We start from the raw sequence: 14,966 nt of genomic DNA, 5'->3' as shown, positions 1-14,966 counted from the left end.
ATTCATGTTGTAAATTATTTGTAGTAAATTCATTTTCATGTTTTGTTACTTGCACAATTAGATATTCATGAAAGTATGTCATATTCAGTCTGTAAATGCTTGATTGTTTATGTAGAGAATGTTGATGTTATCTTGCACCATTTTCAAGATATAAAATGTATGATTAAAACGTACTTTTTCAAGAAGGAATTTTTAAAAATCATTTACACAAATGATTGTAAATCAACTTTGAAAAGGAAGGAAGGAGTTGACCGTGTGACTCTGAACAGTTACTTCTGATTGGCTCAGGACAAATTTGTGGTGTGGCCAGTCTAAACCCAAGACATTGATACCAAGGAATAATGTTCTCTTCTTCTCTTCTCTTGCTTTTTCACTCCCTCTGCAGCTCTGTATCCTCCGCACTCTTGCCCTCATGGCTTGCAGTCTCGCCCTGGCACCCCTCAAGTTCTGTGCAATGTAGAAGTCTAGGAAGGCTTGGAGTAAAGCTCTAAGGAAGCCCTTCTCTTCTCTGTGCTACGACACACACATGACGGGAGTCACGAGTCCTCCGTTCAGAAGGCCTCGCTTCAAAGCTGCGCCTCATCCCATCAACAGACATCCACAATCTTACAGAGGTCCAAAACATCGACAGAAGAACCAGAACTTTCTACAAAGAGCCAAAGAACCAAGCAATGCAAGGAAACGCAAGTACATCTTGTAGTAAAGTTAGACTAAATTAAGTATCAATGGTTCTCAAAGCATTGTCTATAGACTCAGATCAGTTGATTCCCCTTCTGTTACAATCTACTCATAACTTGTTTCCATGTTTGTCTGTGTGTTCGATTAGTTTTTATGTTTAGATTAGCAATAAATCTTGTTTGTATTTAAAGATAAATAGACTGTGGTATATTTTAATAATTCATCTCGTCACTTGATTTTTTCAAATATACAGCCCTAAAGCTATACCTAATATATCATTTTTATTTTACATTTTTACATTTTATGCATTTGGCAGACGTTTTTATCCAAAGCGACTTACAGTGCAATTATTACAGAGACAATCCCTCCAGAGCAACCTTGAGTTAAGTGCCTTGCTCAAGGACACAATGGTGGTGGCCGTGGGGATCAAACCAGTGACCTTCTGATTAACAGTTGTGTGCTTTATCCCACTACTCCACCACCACTCCATATTTTTCATATCTCTTATTAAAGCTTAATCCTTAAAATAGAAATCGTGAGCGGGATACAATGAGATGTTGTATTAGGAGTTTAATGGTGGAGAATTTTATTCTAACAAATAATCAAATTATTTGCCATCTATCTTTCTTATAATGGTTGTCGAATGCGGCTTATTCCATTACTAATGATTTAGACATACAAACAGTTTAATTTAATTACGAACACACATACTGTTCCTACATAATTATGGAGGCACTTTAATCTGTACTGTGTACATTTACATTAACCAAAATTCCTACAACGTTTTGTGGCTGTTTTTATGCCAGAGGTTATATTTTTGTGAAAAGGTAAACGATAAAGGCATATTTTTCATAGCCGTCTTTGCTTATTTGCCAAGGGTGCCAATGTTTTTAGCTACAACTTTAACATTTAATCCATTTCAAGTTTAAAAGAAGGTATTTTTAACACTGAAATAATTACACATTTCATCTTACATTGAAGCAAAAAATTATTTAAAAAGGTACAAGAATGTGAGGACTGAACGTCTTTCATTATGGAAAGAATACCATGAATTTCAAAGGCAATCAAATTCAAAATAATGGAAAAATATAAAGTGATGATCGTAAGTACAGCAACAATATATTTAAATTTTATAGCAAAATATTCAGATATTTGAAAATATACTGTATAAGTAATTAAGAGTGACGGGCTCGAAAACTTAATTCACGGAAGTGGGCGGTTGCTGCAGGGCTTGTTTGGCACACTTTGTTCACAGCAATTCTTTCATTGGTGAATCCTCCTCTGCTGGATCATGGGTAGTGAAGTTCTTCACCACAAATTACGCTGTTAAACATTATTTTTAAACAATGTAGTTGAAAAGGACCCGTGTCTTCAACAGAAGTATAAACCATTGATTCACAACCTTGAAGCTAAAAGTAGGTCTGTCTTTAAATGTTCATTAGTTATTGCTAAAAATCAATTCACCATATATAAAATTCATGGGATTTTTACTTTGTGCTCTAGTCATTGGAAGTTAGTACAAATACATCCCTTGTAAATATTAACATATTTATGCATATCATCTTCTTTGTTTACTTCAATGAGGCTTTATACAGTGTAATGCGTATAAAATAAACAATGTTATAGAATGTATGACATTATATAATATTTAAATATTACATAATATATTTACTGTAAGTTTAACATTATTTAATAATTTTTCTAATGTGCTTTTAAGACCCATTTTGTAGCCTTGTATCTCTACTGAGTTGCAGACTCCCCTCATTTAAGATTTTTTAACACTGACTGGACCCAAATAAACTCATCAGCAGAAGCAGAGACTGGGAGCAAAAGGTGCAGACAATTTTCTCATTAGAAAGGCTAGCCATTAGAGATGTGACCTTTGACATTTACATTCACATGGCGTTTATTACAAACAAAATAGTACATTAGCTGTGGATGTTCAAGTTGAAAAAATACAATTTTTCTCTCAAGCCTGTCAGCTAGATTCACGTCCACACTAATACGTTTTTTGGTTGAAAACTCGGTTTTCTCTTTCCACGTGTCATATTTTTCCAAAGTATGTGGTACTAGAGCATCTTTGAAAGTCTCTCATTTTCAGTTTCAGCATGGGCGAGTGGCCTAAAAGTAGCAAAATCAATGTATTTTCAGAGGTCAGAGTCCTGTTTGAAGAAATCATGTCTGTTTATTTCTAATCTGTGCTTGTGATTTATGTTTAAAAATAACATAATTTGTTAATTGTGAATATTTCACATTTAGTAAAATGTAATGTCAGGATTTATTATTTATTTTAGCCACTTTTTACTTTGTTTTCATGCTGCAAAAAAATATTATCTTAGTTTATATGAAATAATGTTAGTTTCATTACCTCAGTAAAATATCAGTAAATTAAAATCAACTAATTCTATATTTGAACCATTTAAGGATTTATCATACAACATTCAAGCTTAAAGATTGACATAATGTACTATATAATTTCTGACAACATAAAACATGAATCATGACAAGGAATAAAAGAAACGATGAACAGAAAAACAAATGCCCAAAATCAACACCTTTTTATTTTCATATATTTTCATAAACGATGAGTGCAAAGAAAGAGCTTGTGATGAGTACCAGTTGCTAAGCCATGGACCATAAGGCATCAGTAAATACAAGCTTTTATATATACTTACAACAAATACATATACAAAAAAAAAAAAAACTTAATTATGGAGGCCCTCAAATAAAAAAAAATACGCACACAATATCAGAAAAGAAATGTAAACCAGAGCGATGAAAAAGTGTTCATAAATAATCAATGAAAAATAAGAAAACAACACACATACATAAACACAGAACACAATTTGTACAATACATTCATAATGGGGCAGAAATATAGTAGATGGCAGTGAGGTCGGATTCAATGATTGGAATAATAATTACAGCGACAGATTATTAAGCAAAGACTACAGCCTGTTAAATTGGGCTGATATGGAAGCTGCTAATAATGGTTGGTAACAAGGTCTGATCTTCTTCAAACTTATATTTCCATGAAAACACTGTTCACACACTTTCAGACCCAGTTTTAAAATAATTATTAACATTATAGCACAGTCATTTATTTATAGGTTTAAAATTGTGCCTTACTAGGGCTGATATAGACTTTAATATAATTTTGTATTACTTTATTCATTTTTTTGTATTTCATCATAGTTTAGTAAAACTACTATGTATGATACCATTCTGGGGGTCTTAACATTAACAGATCCCCTTAAAAATGTTCTCATGCATGTAAAAACGGTCGACCGTACAAATATAAATGCCCACTTGACAATATCTGTATTTTTGTGATCCTAAAATATACTTCGAGCACTTCGAAAATAACAGCAGCAACAAGTTTGCGAACATTTTTTTGACACTGGCATTGTTTATGACCCATAAACCATGGCTTTACATGTGAGTAGATTGTCTGTACCCAGAGTGCACGGTGCTGAGACGGCGAAAAGCATTTTAGAGATTCTTTTTAAGCCATACAGAGCTAGCGACACCAACTTAAGAGATTGAATTCGAACCTTCACGCTTAATTCTACGTGATCAGCGTTCTGTGTTACAACATGGACACTCCATAACTTGCAACATGCAACAGTCATTTTAATGAGATGTGATGTGTAATAATATACAAATGTCATTACGATGAAAAGTGCACTATTACGTATCGTCTACAATACAAGAATGTGTAGCCTAGTACAAACAACGCAAAGCTTTAAATTATGCGAAAACATTCGTAAATATGCACTGATAATAAAAAGGTTCGTAAGTGTGATAGACACAGGCGGCTATATCTATCCCTTTTCATTTTCGTAGGCTCAGGAATAGCAGTTTACCCCAGGTAATTCTGTTTTGTCACAGTTAGGCATGATACAATTCAAGTGTCGATAATATACATACGTTGGTGCCTTCCGGCATTTAATTACGGCGCCATTGTGCGAACTCATCTTTCTAAATAGGCAATGCGAACTGCACAAGAAAATGAGTGACAGCTGTATGCACTACCTTACCTACAACACGAAAGGAACGGAGCAAAATTCTTCATCCCTCCGTGACGTTTAAGCTTTGTGATCGGAATATCCACACGTAAAACGAAATAACGCACACTCAATGGTTTGATGGAATTCAATGAAACACTGATACACAGTGAATGAATGACAATAAACAAGTTTAAAAGAATTCTGAAGGGTACATTTGTCAAATTGTAAAATAAATACATTCATCCAATGAATAAAATATAAACCAATACAGACGAAAACTCACTTACAATAAAACTAGATACAATTGTTTCTAAAAATGCATTGTCGATTCAGAACTATGTGGTTGAACGAAAGAACATAAATCACCGAAATATAATAATGAGAAATAATCACAAGCATTTGATATATGCGAAACAGATCAAACAGATTAAGCAAAAAAAAAAAAAAAAGAAGACAAAGAAAATATCTCCCTTTTATGCTAAAATGATACAGCAGAAAATACCGTTGTGTGCTCTGAGTATGCGAAATGATCACTGCGTTTAGGAAAATGTTGCTAAGTACAGCAGAATACATGCACAATCCAGTCTTCATTTTAATGTTAACGTTACTTCACGATTGTTTCGCGTTTTATTTAATTTTTTTGTTTTATAAACAGCTGTTTTGAGCTTAGCTCATTTGACATACTCAGCTGATTTCCAGAAGTGTACTGGGTGAGACAGGCGACGGTTGCGTTTAGGGAGTTTCTCCAGTAGTTCCACCAGCTTGGAGAAGCTGGGCCGCTCTTCCTGCTCATAAGCCCAACAGAATAGCAGAATGTCCTACACAAGATGTAAGAAAAAAGGATTTTTTAATGTGATCTAAATGTCATGATGTTCCAAACCCGTATGACTTTCTGTCTTCTGTAGAACACAAAAGGAGATTATTTCCCATTCAATGAAAATGGAAGATCAATGGGGTTGTCAAGATGCAGAGATGACAATCAAGCACTGTAAAAGTACCAAGAAAGTAGTCAATTTGCTCGTGCACTATAATACAAGTCTTAAAGGCCATACAATTTCTTAGTGAGACAACAGACCAATTTTCAAGTCATTATTCGCTGTATGAGATGTTTCATTGCAAGGCAACTCTTTTGAATGATTTGAGAGCTACTGTATGTCAGAGGGGAAGATTTTCAGCAAATTACAACTTCAATTTTGGACTGTTCGTCACACAAAGCATGTCACATGGCTTAAGAAGAATTGGAATATAGCGCAAAGTTGTATGGGCTACTATTATGGTACTTTTATGTATCGTTTTAGTCCTTTTTGGTGCTTGACAGTTCCAGTTCCTATACACAGAACTTTTAGTTTTTGGTAGTCTACACTTTCTTTTCAACTCCTTATCTCCTTTTGTGATCCACAACAAGTCATATCGTTTTGGAACTGCATGAGGGTGAGTAAATGATTAGATGGTTTTCATGTCCAGGTAAATCTCTTTTTATAGACATAATCAGGTTTAAAGATCTTTTATTGACCTTCTGGAGAAAAATGAATTACTGTTTGTCTATAAATCAACATTAAGTCAGATGAAATGAGAAACTATTCCAAACACAATTGGAAAATCCTTCTAGCAAATGAATACGTTTAATAGCTGATATTCAGAAAACTACATTTTGAGATATACAATACAGGGACACTCACGGATATCTCCTTTCCCATTCCGATCTGTGTAAGGTTGGGCTTTGTTCCGCTCCCCACCTGCCATATAATGACTTCAGCTGGCTGGTTCTTAAAGGGCCACTCACGCGCATGGAGCTCGTACCAGATAGTGCTGAAACAAATGACACTGAGTGTTAGTGTATGTGTGTACCTTTGTAATAGCTGTGAATTAACTGAATGAACCATCTGTCTATGGGTCAATCATTTCTTGTAATTAAATAAAATATCACTGCAAAACTCATTTTCTTAATCAGTATTTTGACTTGTTTCCAACTAAAAATGTATGAACATCTTTAAAACAAGACACATTGACTTTACAAACAAACTGACATTAGAGATATCCCATAAAAAAAAATTATACAAAAATATATATGTATTTTTTGGATTTATGCTTAAACAATAAAAAAATACTGGCCAATGGGGTAAGAAAAATAAACTAGTTTTCCATTTGAATTAAGTTTATTTTGTCTTACCACATTGGCAAATTGTATGTATTTTTTTAAATTATAATTAAAAATAATTGGCAATAATTGAAAAGGATTTTATTTTTAACCTTAACAATCCCAATTAGGTTTTCAGCATTAAATACAAACTTTTACAGATAATACAACTCAATAATAAGTAATTTCACCAACTAAATAAATAATTTCACCAGACATTGTTTTTTTAAACACACAAAATAACATGGGCTTTTGAAAGAAAGTCAATTGGGGAGACAGTTTTAAACTTGAACAAACTTGAAAATCTAAACTGACACAGAAAAAACATATATATATATTATGTTATATATATATAAAATGTTCTTAATTTAAGAACAATAGTAAGTCAGCTGGAGGACCTCACAATTACATCATGAGGATAAGTTTGAGTGTGTGTGTGCTTGTGTGCAGATGAGGGCATCTGAAGTGTTGTAAGGGCCTACCTGAGGGGCCACAATACAGCAGGTCAAAAGCCTCGTTAAAACACTTCTGGTGCTCTACGTCACATTGCCTTCCATGTAGCTGATATAGTTAGAAGTAGTCCGAGATAATTCGTAAATGACTTTGAGGCGCTTTTGACTGCTGAGAAATATGGTATTCTGCTCTATAGAGTGCACTCATGTTAAAGTTTACTAAACCACACTTAAGAGTTAATTAATAATCATTGAGTGAAGAGTTCTGCTAAAAGCCCAATCATCCAAGCGCCACAATTTAAAACCAAATGAAAAAACGTGCCACTTTCTGATGTTTGTGAGAAAAAACAAAATTATATTGAAGTGGCTTCTGCAAGATTGAGTCTCATCATAACATCTTGTACAGAATCAGTGATGGAGAAGCTACTTTGAAACTGTAGCTTGCCAAGCTGCAAGCTCCTCATAGAGTTGCGAAACTACATGTGGTGGCAGATTGTGAATGTAGATTGAGATCAGGAGATGAGAATTGTAAGGATCATCACCTGACAATTATTGTCTCTACCAGCTGTTTGTAATTGCAGTGAGAGTTAGAGATGGATTTAGCAGTGAACCAGACCCCAGTAAAGGAGAGAGAGCTACGCACACACCCAGAGACTGTGCTGTTCCTCTGAGCCCTTTGAGATTGCGCTGAAAAGCGAGTTTTTTTGTTTATGAAAATATAATTTGTGTTGATGATGGCCGACTCCCGCTTCCTCCTTTCTATTAAGAAGAGACCTTTTACATTACAGTTAAGCAAATCATTTGAAAAAGCAGTTAGCAATGCAAAAATGCATATTTTTAAATCTATAACTATGTGAACTATGTGAAAAACTATGTGAAGGCACAATATTGGTTTTTGAAAGAATAAACAATCTCATATAAGGTGACAGTATTAAACTTGAACAGGTACATTTACACTAAATAAACTAATGCAATCACAAAACACTCTAATTTACCGTTTATAATGTAAAATGAAAATAAACAGCAACGTTTAACTAATAATTTTTATCTAAAGAACTAAAATGCAGCTCAGGGACTTGAATCAGTGAATCGTTATTTTTAATCTTTGAACTGTCTGAACAAACCTTTTATGGCGCTAATCACCACTTTATGGTGCTAAAAGCGAGTGAAATGTTCTCCCAAAGAGATGAGGTTCTTAAGGTTAATGTTCTTTCGAGATTTAAATCAACAAAACCTACCTCCCTACCCTAAACCTTAAACCTTTCACTCGTGAACTGCATGGGGCTATGAGCGAACTGCAGAACGCTCACCCTGACGGACTGTTTAATGTCGCCGGAGATTTCAACCATGCGAATCTCAAGACAGTGCTCCCTAATTTCCATCAGTATGTGGACTTTGCAATGAGAGGGGCGAACACGCTTGATCTTGTTTACACAAACATCCCAGGAGCGTACCGGGAGGAGCCCCGCCCCCACCTCGGCTACTCAGACCACATCTCTGTTATGCTAATTCCAGCATACAGACCGCTCGTCAGACGCACAAAACCGCTCCAGAATCAGGTGAAAACTTGGCCAGCAGGAGCCATCTCTGCTCTTCAGGATTGTTTTGAGTGTACTGACTGGCAGATGTTCAGGGAGGCTGCAACATATGGCGACTCTACCAACTTGGAGGAATACACAGCATCAGTGACCAGCTACATCAGCAAGTGCATTGATGATGTTGCCTTCTCCAAGACCATCACCACATGCTCCAACCAGAAGCTGTAGATGACTGCGGAGTTATGTGCGCTGCTGAGGACCTGAGACTCCGCCTTCAGAGCAGGCGACAAGGCTGCCCTAAGAACAGCAAGGGCCATACTGTCCCGGGCCATCAGAGAGGTAAAGTGCACACACGCCCAGAGAATCCACAGTCACTTCCAGGGCAGCGGCGATACTTGGCGCATGTGGCAGGGCATCCAGGCTATCACCAACTACAGGACAACATCAGTTGCTTGTGACAAAGATGCCTCCCTTCCAGATGCACTGAACAAGACCAACCCTCCTCCCAACGTCCAGGTCTTACCACGGCTGATGTGAGGAAAACTCTACGTAGAGTCAAACCACAGAAGGCTGCTGGACCAGACAACATTCCTGGCAGAGTGCTCAGAGGATGTGCAGACCAGCTGGCAGATGTTCTTACTGACATCTTCAACATCTCTATGAGCAGCGCCATTGTTCCAACGTGCTTCAAGGCCACCACCATCGTCCCCATGCCAAAGAAGTCTTCAGTGTCCTGAAGTGCTTCGAGAGGCTCGTCATGAGGCACATTAAGACCCAGCTGCCCCCCTCACTAGAACTGAAAGCAGTTTGCGTATCATCCAAACCGTTCAACAGACGACACCATCGCCTCCACCCTACATCTGGCCCTCACCCACCTAATAAAAAGGATGCATACGTTCAAATGCTGTTCATAGACTTCAGCTCAGCATTCAACACAATAATTCCTCAGCACCTGATTGGAAAGCTGAAACTGCTGGGTCTGGACACCTCCCTCTGCAACTGGATCCTGGACCTCAGTCAGTCCGGACCGGGAACAGCATCTCCACCACCACCACACTGAGCACTGGGGCACCCCAGGGCTGTGTGCTCAGTCCACTGCTGTTCACTCTGCTGACTCACGACTGTGCAGCAATGCACAGCTTGAACCACATCATTAAGCTCGACGATGACACGACCATGTGGGTCTCATCAGCAAGAACGATGAGTTAGCATACAGAGAGGAGGTGCAGCGGCTGACGAACTGGTGTAGAGCCAACAACCTGTCCCTGAATGTCGACAAAACAAAAGAGATCATTGGGGTCTCTCTTCCCTCCATCAAAGACATTTACAAAAAACACTGAATCCGCAAAGCAACCAGCATTGTGGATGACCCCACACACCCCTCACACAAACTCTTCACCCTCATGCTGCCTGGCAAGAGGTACCGAAGCATTTGGGCCCTCACGGCCAGACTGTGTAACAGCTTCTTCCCCCATGCCATCAGTTATGTTTACATTTGGCATTTTTAGAAACTGTCATCTTTTTGTACTACTGTGTCTCTCACTGTGCCTATTGTCCTGTTAATTTTTTGTAATTTATTGTACCGTCCCGTACTTTTTGCACACGATTGTGCGTGCACTTTATATAGGTATATTATTTAGTCTGTGTAGTCTCATGTGGTTCTGTGTTTGTCCTATGTTGTTTTATGTATCACCATGGTCCTGGAGGAACGTTGTCTCATTTCACTGTGTACTGTACTAATGTAACGAACTCTGATCCTCAAGTTCACCCCGCCCCCTCTAGCTCTCACGCTCGCTCCCAATCACCAGAATATTAGTTTCACCTGCACGGTTCATTTCCCCTATATATACTCTGCCCTCTCTCCCCACGTTTGTTGGTTATTGTTTAGTTTCCCCTTCGCTTTGCCAGCTCTAGTGTTTCGCTAGCTTCCCCTGTCTAAACTACTCGCTTGTCTTGTCTTTGTTATATTCTGATCTCCTGGCTTCGACCTTACGCTTCCCTGTATTACGCTTCTTTGTATTTGCCCCTTTGCCTTATTCTGATTTCCCGGCTTCGACCTTACGCTCCCTTTGACTACGCTTCTCTGGATTTGCCCCTGTGTACTTTTGCCATTCTGCCAATAAAGCAGTTTTACCCAACATTGTGACTATCTCTTCTTGTGCGTGTTACAACTAACTATATATGGTTGAATGATAATAAAAACCATTTGACTTTATCTTAACCTAACTGATAGTTTTATAAAAAGCAAATGGACATGAAAAACACAATTTCTGAAGTAACCACAGAATTTTTTGGTGCTTCTATGACACTTTCGGCTCGTGCCGAATGAGTGCTCTTCAGGACACCGGTCAGCAACATTGCAACACTATCCGTTGAGCTACCATGTAGATTGATCACACTTAAACAAGCTTGTAAAAGTAGTTGGTTTTGTAATGTAAATGTTAAAATGAGTCATGCGCTATAGTAAAAATTGTAAATAAGTGTAAATTCTTTAGCATCCCAACCAGCTTGACATAGCAACATTGGAATTTTTATTTTTTTTTCAAATTCTATTAAGTGCCATGAGTTGTGCAAAAATCACACACTTCACCATTAGTAAGAGGTGTCGCTATTTAATTTAGTTACTTCCCACAAATAAGTATATGCACTATATAACAAATAATAAAAAGTCCACAAAACCAAAAGTAAAAGCATTATTTGCATAAAATATCCCATGGAATATCAGCTATTGTTATAAGCCATTATGAACTCTGCCGCATTATAATATCACATTTCCAGAGAACAACGGAAATGAAAAGAGGCAGACGGGACAACAGGGAGAATTGCTGTGGGGTCACCTCTAGGTAATGTCCCTTTAGTGTGACCAGCTGGGCAGCTTGCGTGGGTGCTGTATTTTGCTCCCATCGAGTGACAGTGTGACAGAGCCTCCATATGGAGAGAACAGCTGAGGACGCAATTGTGATAGGACCCAACAGAGCAGCATTCCTTCCTTTCTTCAGTTGTCCATCCATCCATTTTTTTATTCATTATTGGTCCGCACACTCACTGCCTCTGGAAAGATCCGGGTAAGGTAGAATTAACTATAAATTAAGCCTAAATTTTGCAAGCGGTCTCTCATGAGTACAGTCTGATTGGTCGAGGCACCGCACTGGAGAATCAATTCTGTGATTTCCATGTTGCTGCATTTTCCTTTTGCACTGAAGTCAACGTATAGCTAAAATGTGTGATTTTTGGCGCTTTTATTTTTCACCAAATGAAATTACAAAAATAATGACTGTTTTCAAGGAAGTTTCCTGAACACTTTCCCCTATCTGTCGCCATTGGTTGAAAACACAGACAGTCCCACCCCAAACTCACCTCACTGGTTGAGCCGATGTTTATGTGTCTGACTGGTCGGGATGCTCAACCAAACAGAGAAATGTTATGAAAGCACCACAGAGCCACAGTGTTACACTTTTTGGGGAGAAATCAACCTATGAATGCCTTACTTGTAGTTGTCTCTGCAGATTAAGCTGGGATAGGAGAAGGTATTGTAAAATAAAAAAGAATCACAGACATAACCTTTGATAATAAGGTTTCTTGGTTCTTCAAGTGTTTGAGCATAGACAATCTTAATTATATATAGTATAGAATGGGGAGAAAATGTGATCACAGTGATTTCGACCGTGGCATGATTGTAGATAAGACGTGCTGGTTCGATTATTTCTGTAACTGCTGATCTCCTGGATTTACTCAGAATGGTGCCAAAAACAAAAAACATACAGTGAGCGGCAGTTCTATGGACGGACCTGTAACGCTGGGTAACAGGGAGAGGAAGAGAGTAGTTGCAGGAGTAACTTACAATATTTAATAAATGATGCTGGAGTGGAAGATATCAAATATGGTGAGGATGATAGGAAATAGATGGAAGTGATGAGGGCATTGCACAATGGGAAATTAAGTATGGGGAAAAACTTCAAAATAAGAGTCCTTGGTAAACATGAGGAAGACAGACTGTGACATTTACCTACCCCCACCCCCCCAGAACACCCCCCCCCCACACACACCCTTCCAAGGGTGGCTCCTGGCACCCAAAGACGGATTAGGAGGGTAGGGTGATTCAGAAGGTGAGGAAGGGTCCAAGAAAGACAATCAGAGGGCCTGGGGGGCGGCTTCAGGGTTGCAGAGCCAAGAGAGGTGGAGCCAAGGGAGGTGGGGACATGAAGGGTGGAGCCATGAGAGGCTCGAGGTGTGTAGCCATGAGGGCTCTAGGGGCGGAGCCATGGAACTTGGTGCCCAGAGGCAAGCCAATTGCTCGAAGGGCCAAGGTGGAGCCGAAGGTTCGGGGGGACCAAGGTAGCACCGAAGGATCGGAGGACCAAGGCGAAGCTGGGGGATCATAGGACAGAGATGGAGCCGGTGGGACAGAGATCCAAGGTGGAGCCAGAGGGAAAGAGGTCCCTGGTGGAGCCAAAGGTGGAGCCAGGTGACCGACGGACCAAGGCGGAGCTGGAGGGACGAGGGACCCCGGTGACGCCGATAGCCTGACGGCCCATGGTGGAGACGAGGCGACGTAGAGTCAAGGTGTTGATGAGGGATCAGAGGGCCAAGGTGGAGTCGGAGGGTCATCAGCTCCCCTTGCCTTTTAAATCACTGGGGTCTTGACTTAGGGGGAGCCAGCTGACCAGGAGGAGGAGGAGGAGGAGGATGAGGAGGAAATGTCTTGAATGGAGCAAGCGGAGGAGGAAGGGCCAGGGCACTGGATGGAACCATGGTGTACATTATGCTGGCTGGAACCAGTGGAGGAAGAAGGGTGGTCAGGGTAGGAACCAGGGCAGGGAGCAAGTCCAGGTCAATTAACCTGGCGAGAGCTGGCTCAGGGGCGGTAGAAGAAACAGGCATTGGCACTGGGATGGTCGAGGCTACAGGCACTGACTCTGAAACGGTTGAGGCTACAGGCTTTGGCTCTTTAACCATGGCAGGTGTGGGCACTGGCTCATTAACTGTGGCAGGCTTCGAAGTAGGAGCTGTGGCAGGCTTCGAGGGAGGGAGCCGTGGAAGGCTGGAGGATGTCCACAGTGGGAGGAGATTCAAAGTCCCCATCCTCCACACCCACAGTTAATGGTGAGCCACAAAGTTGTAACGCCACCTCCACGAACTCGAGTAGTGTCCAGTGAGGATCCGCCAGAGGCATGAGCTCCTTTAGTGCACTATTAAGACCAGTGCTGAAGAAAACCACCAGAGAGTGGTCATTAAAGTGCACTAAATTCACCAGTTGTAAAAACTCACGGATGTGATCCTTAACTGGACGATACCCTTGTTCGAGGAGGAGGATCTTCAAAATTAGAGTCCTTGGGAAACATGAGGGAGACAGACTGTGACAATACCTTGTTGATGAGAGAGGTCAACGGAGAATGGCCAGACTGGTTTGAGCTGACATAAAGGCTACAGTAACTCAGGTAACCACTCTATACAATTGTAGTGAGCAGAATAGCATCTCAGAATGCACAACAAATCGAACCTTGAGGCAGATGAGCTAAAACTGCAGAAGACCACATTGGGCACTTTATTAGGACCAGAGTGTTCCTAATAAAGTGATTAGTGAGTGTAGTTACAATATATAGCCCTAGTGACAATTTCCACATGTTACAACTACTGTTGCCATGGTCTCCCCTATGTAATTTCAAAAGGGTACCATGGTATTGCTATTGATCTTAACCTCTCTGATTTGATGATCTCAGCACTTAGTAATACATAGAAAGTTTTAAATGTTTTTAAATTTTAATTTAATTATACAAAATAGTTGTTGATTAACATTATAAGGGCTTGGTGATGGTCAAAGGTTTAACTTTGTAAAGCTTTTTCAAGTTCACTGAGTGACAAAAGGCAGAGATCCAGTGAGAATAGAGAACAGAAATGCTATGGGGGGGGTTACCCACCCAAAGGCAAACACATCAGACTGTTTGGAAAAAGGAAGCTGGTTTTCTGCAGTCTCGGGGGAGAGTTGACGGATGAGCTCAGGAGCAAGATGACACAGCCAGCCACTTGGGATCCGCAACTTATCCTTTCTCCTACTGGAGAGAAAAAGACACAGACAGAGAAAGAGACAAAGAGAGACCTGAATTATAAAACACGATCAGTGTGGAGTGAAATCACTAAACCGTCATGCTAC

General features: G+C 39.6%; 1 protein-coding gene across 1 annotated transcript in view; it reads right to left on the bottom strand.

Annotated features, from left to right (window-relative positions):
• Positions 1–3,225: 3,225 nt before the first annotated feature.
• Positions 3,226–14,966, bottom strand: part of ksr2 (kinase suppressor of ras 2) — a 125,506-nt gene continuing 113,765 nt past the window's right edge. The window contains exons 19-21 of the mRNA XM_052104876.1: positions 14,734–14,868; positions 6,368–6,497; positions 3,226–5,506 (exon numbers count right to left, since the gene is read on the bottom strand). Coding sequence (XP_051960836.1) covers positions 5,360–5,506; positions 6,368–6,497; positions 14,734–14,868 — 412 coding nt within the window. The 3' untranslated portion in view covers positions 3,226–5,359. The remainder of the gene's footprint in view (positions 5,507–6,367; positions 6,498–14,733; positions 14,869–14,966) is intronic.

This window comes from Xyrauchen texanus, chromosome 3 (genome assembly GCF_025860055.1).
Source record: "Xyrauchen texanus isolate HMW12.3.18 chromosome 3, RBS_HiC_50CHRs, whole genome shotgun sequence".
In the NCBI taxonomy this organism is placed as follows: Eukaryota; Metazoa; Chordata; class Actinopteri; order Cypriniformes; family Catostomidae; genus Xyrauchen; species Xyrauchen texanus.
Note: the sequence above shows the minus strand (reverse complement) of the source record. Positions and strands in the feature narration are given on the sequence as shown.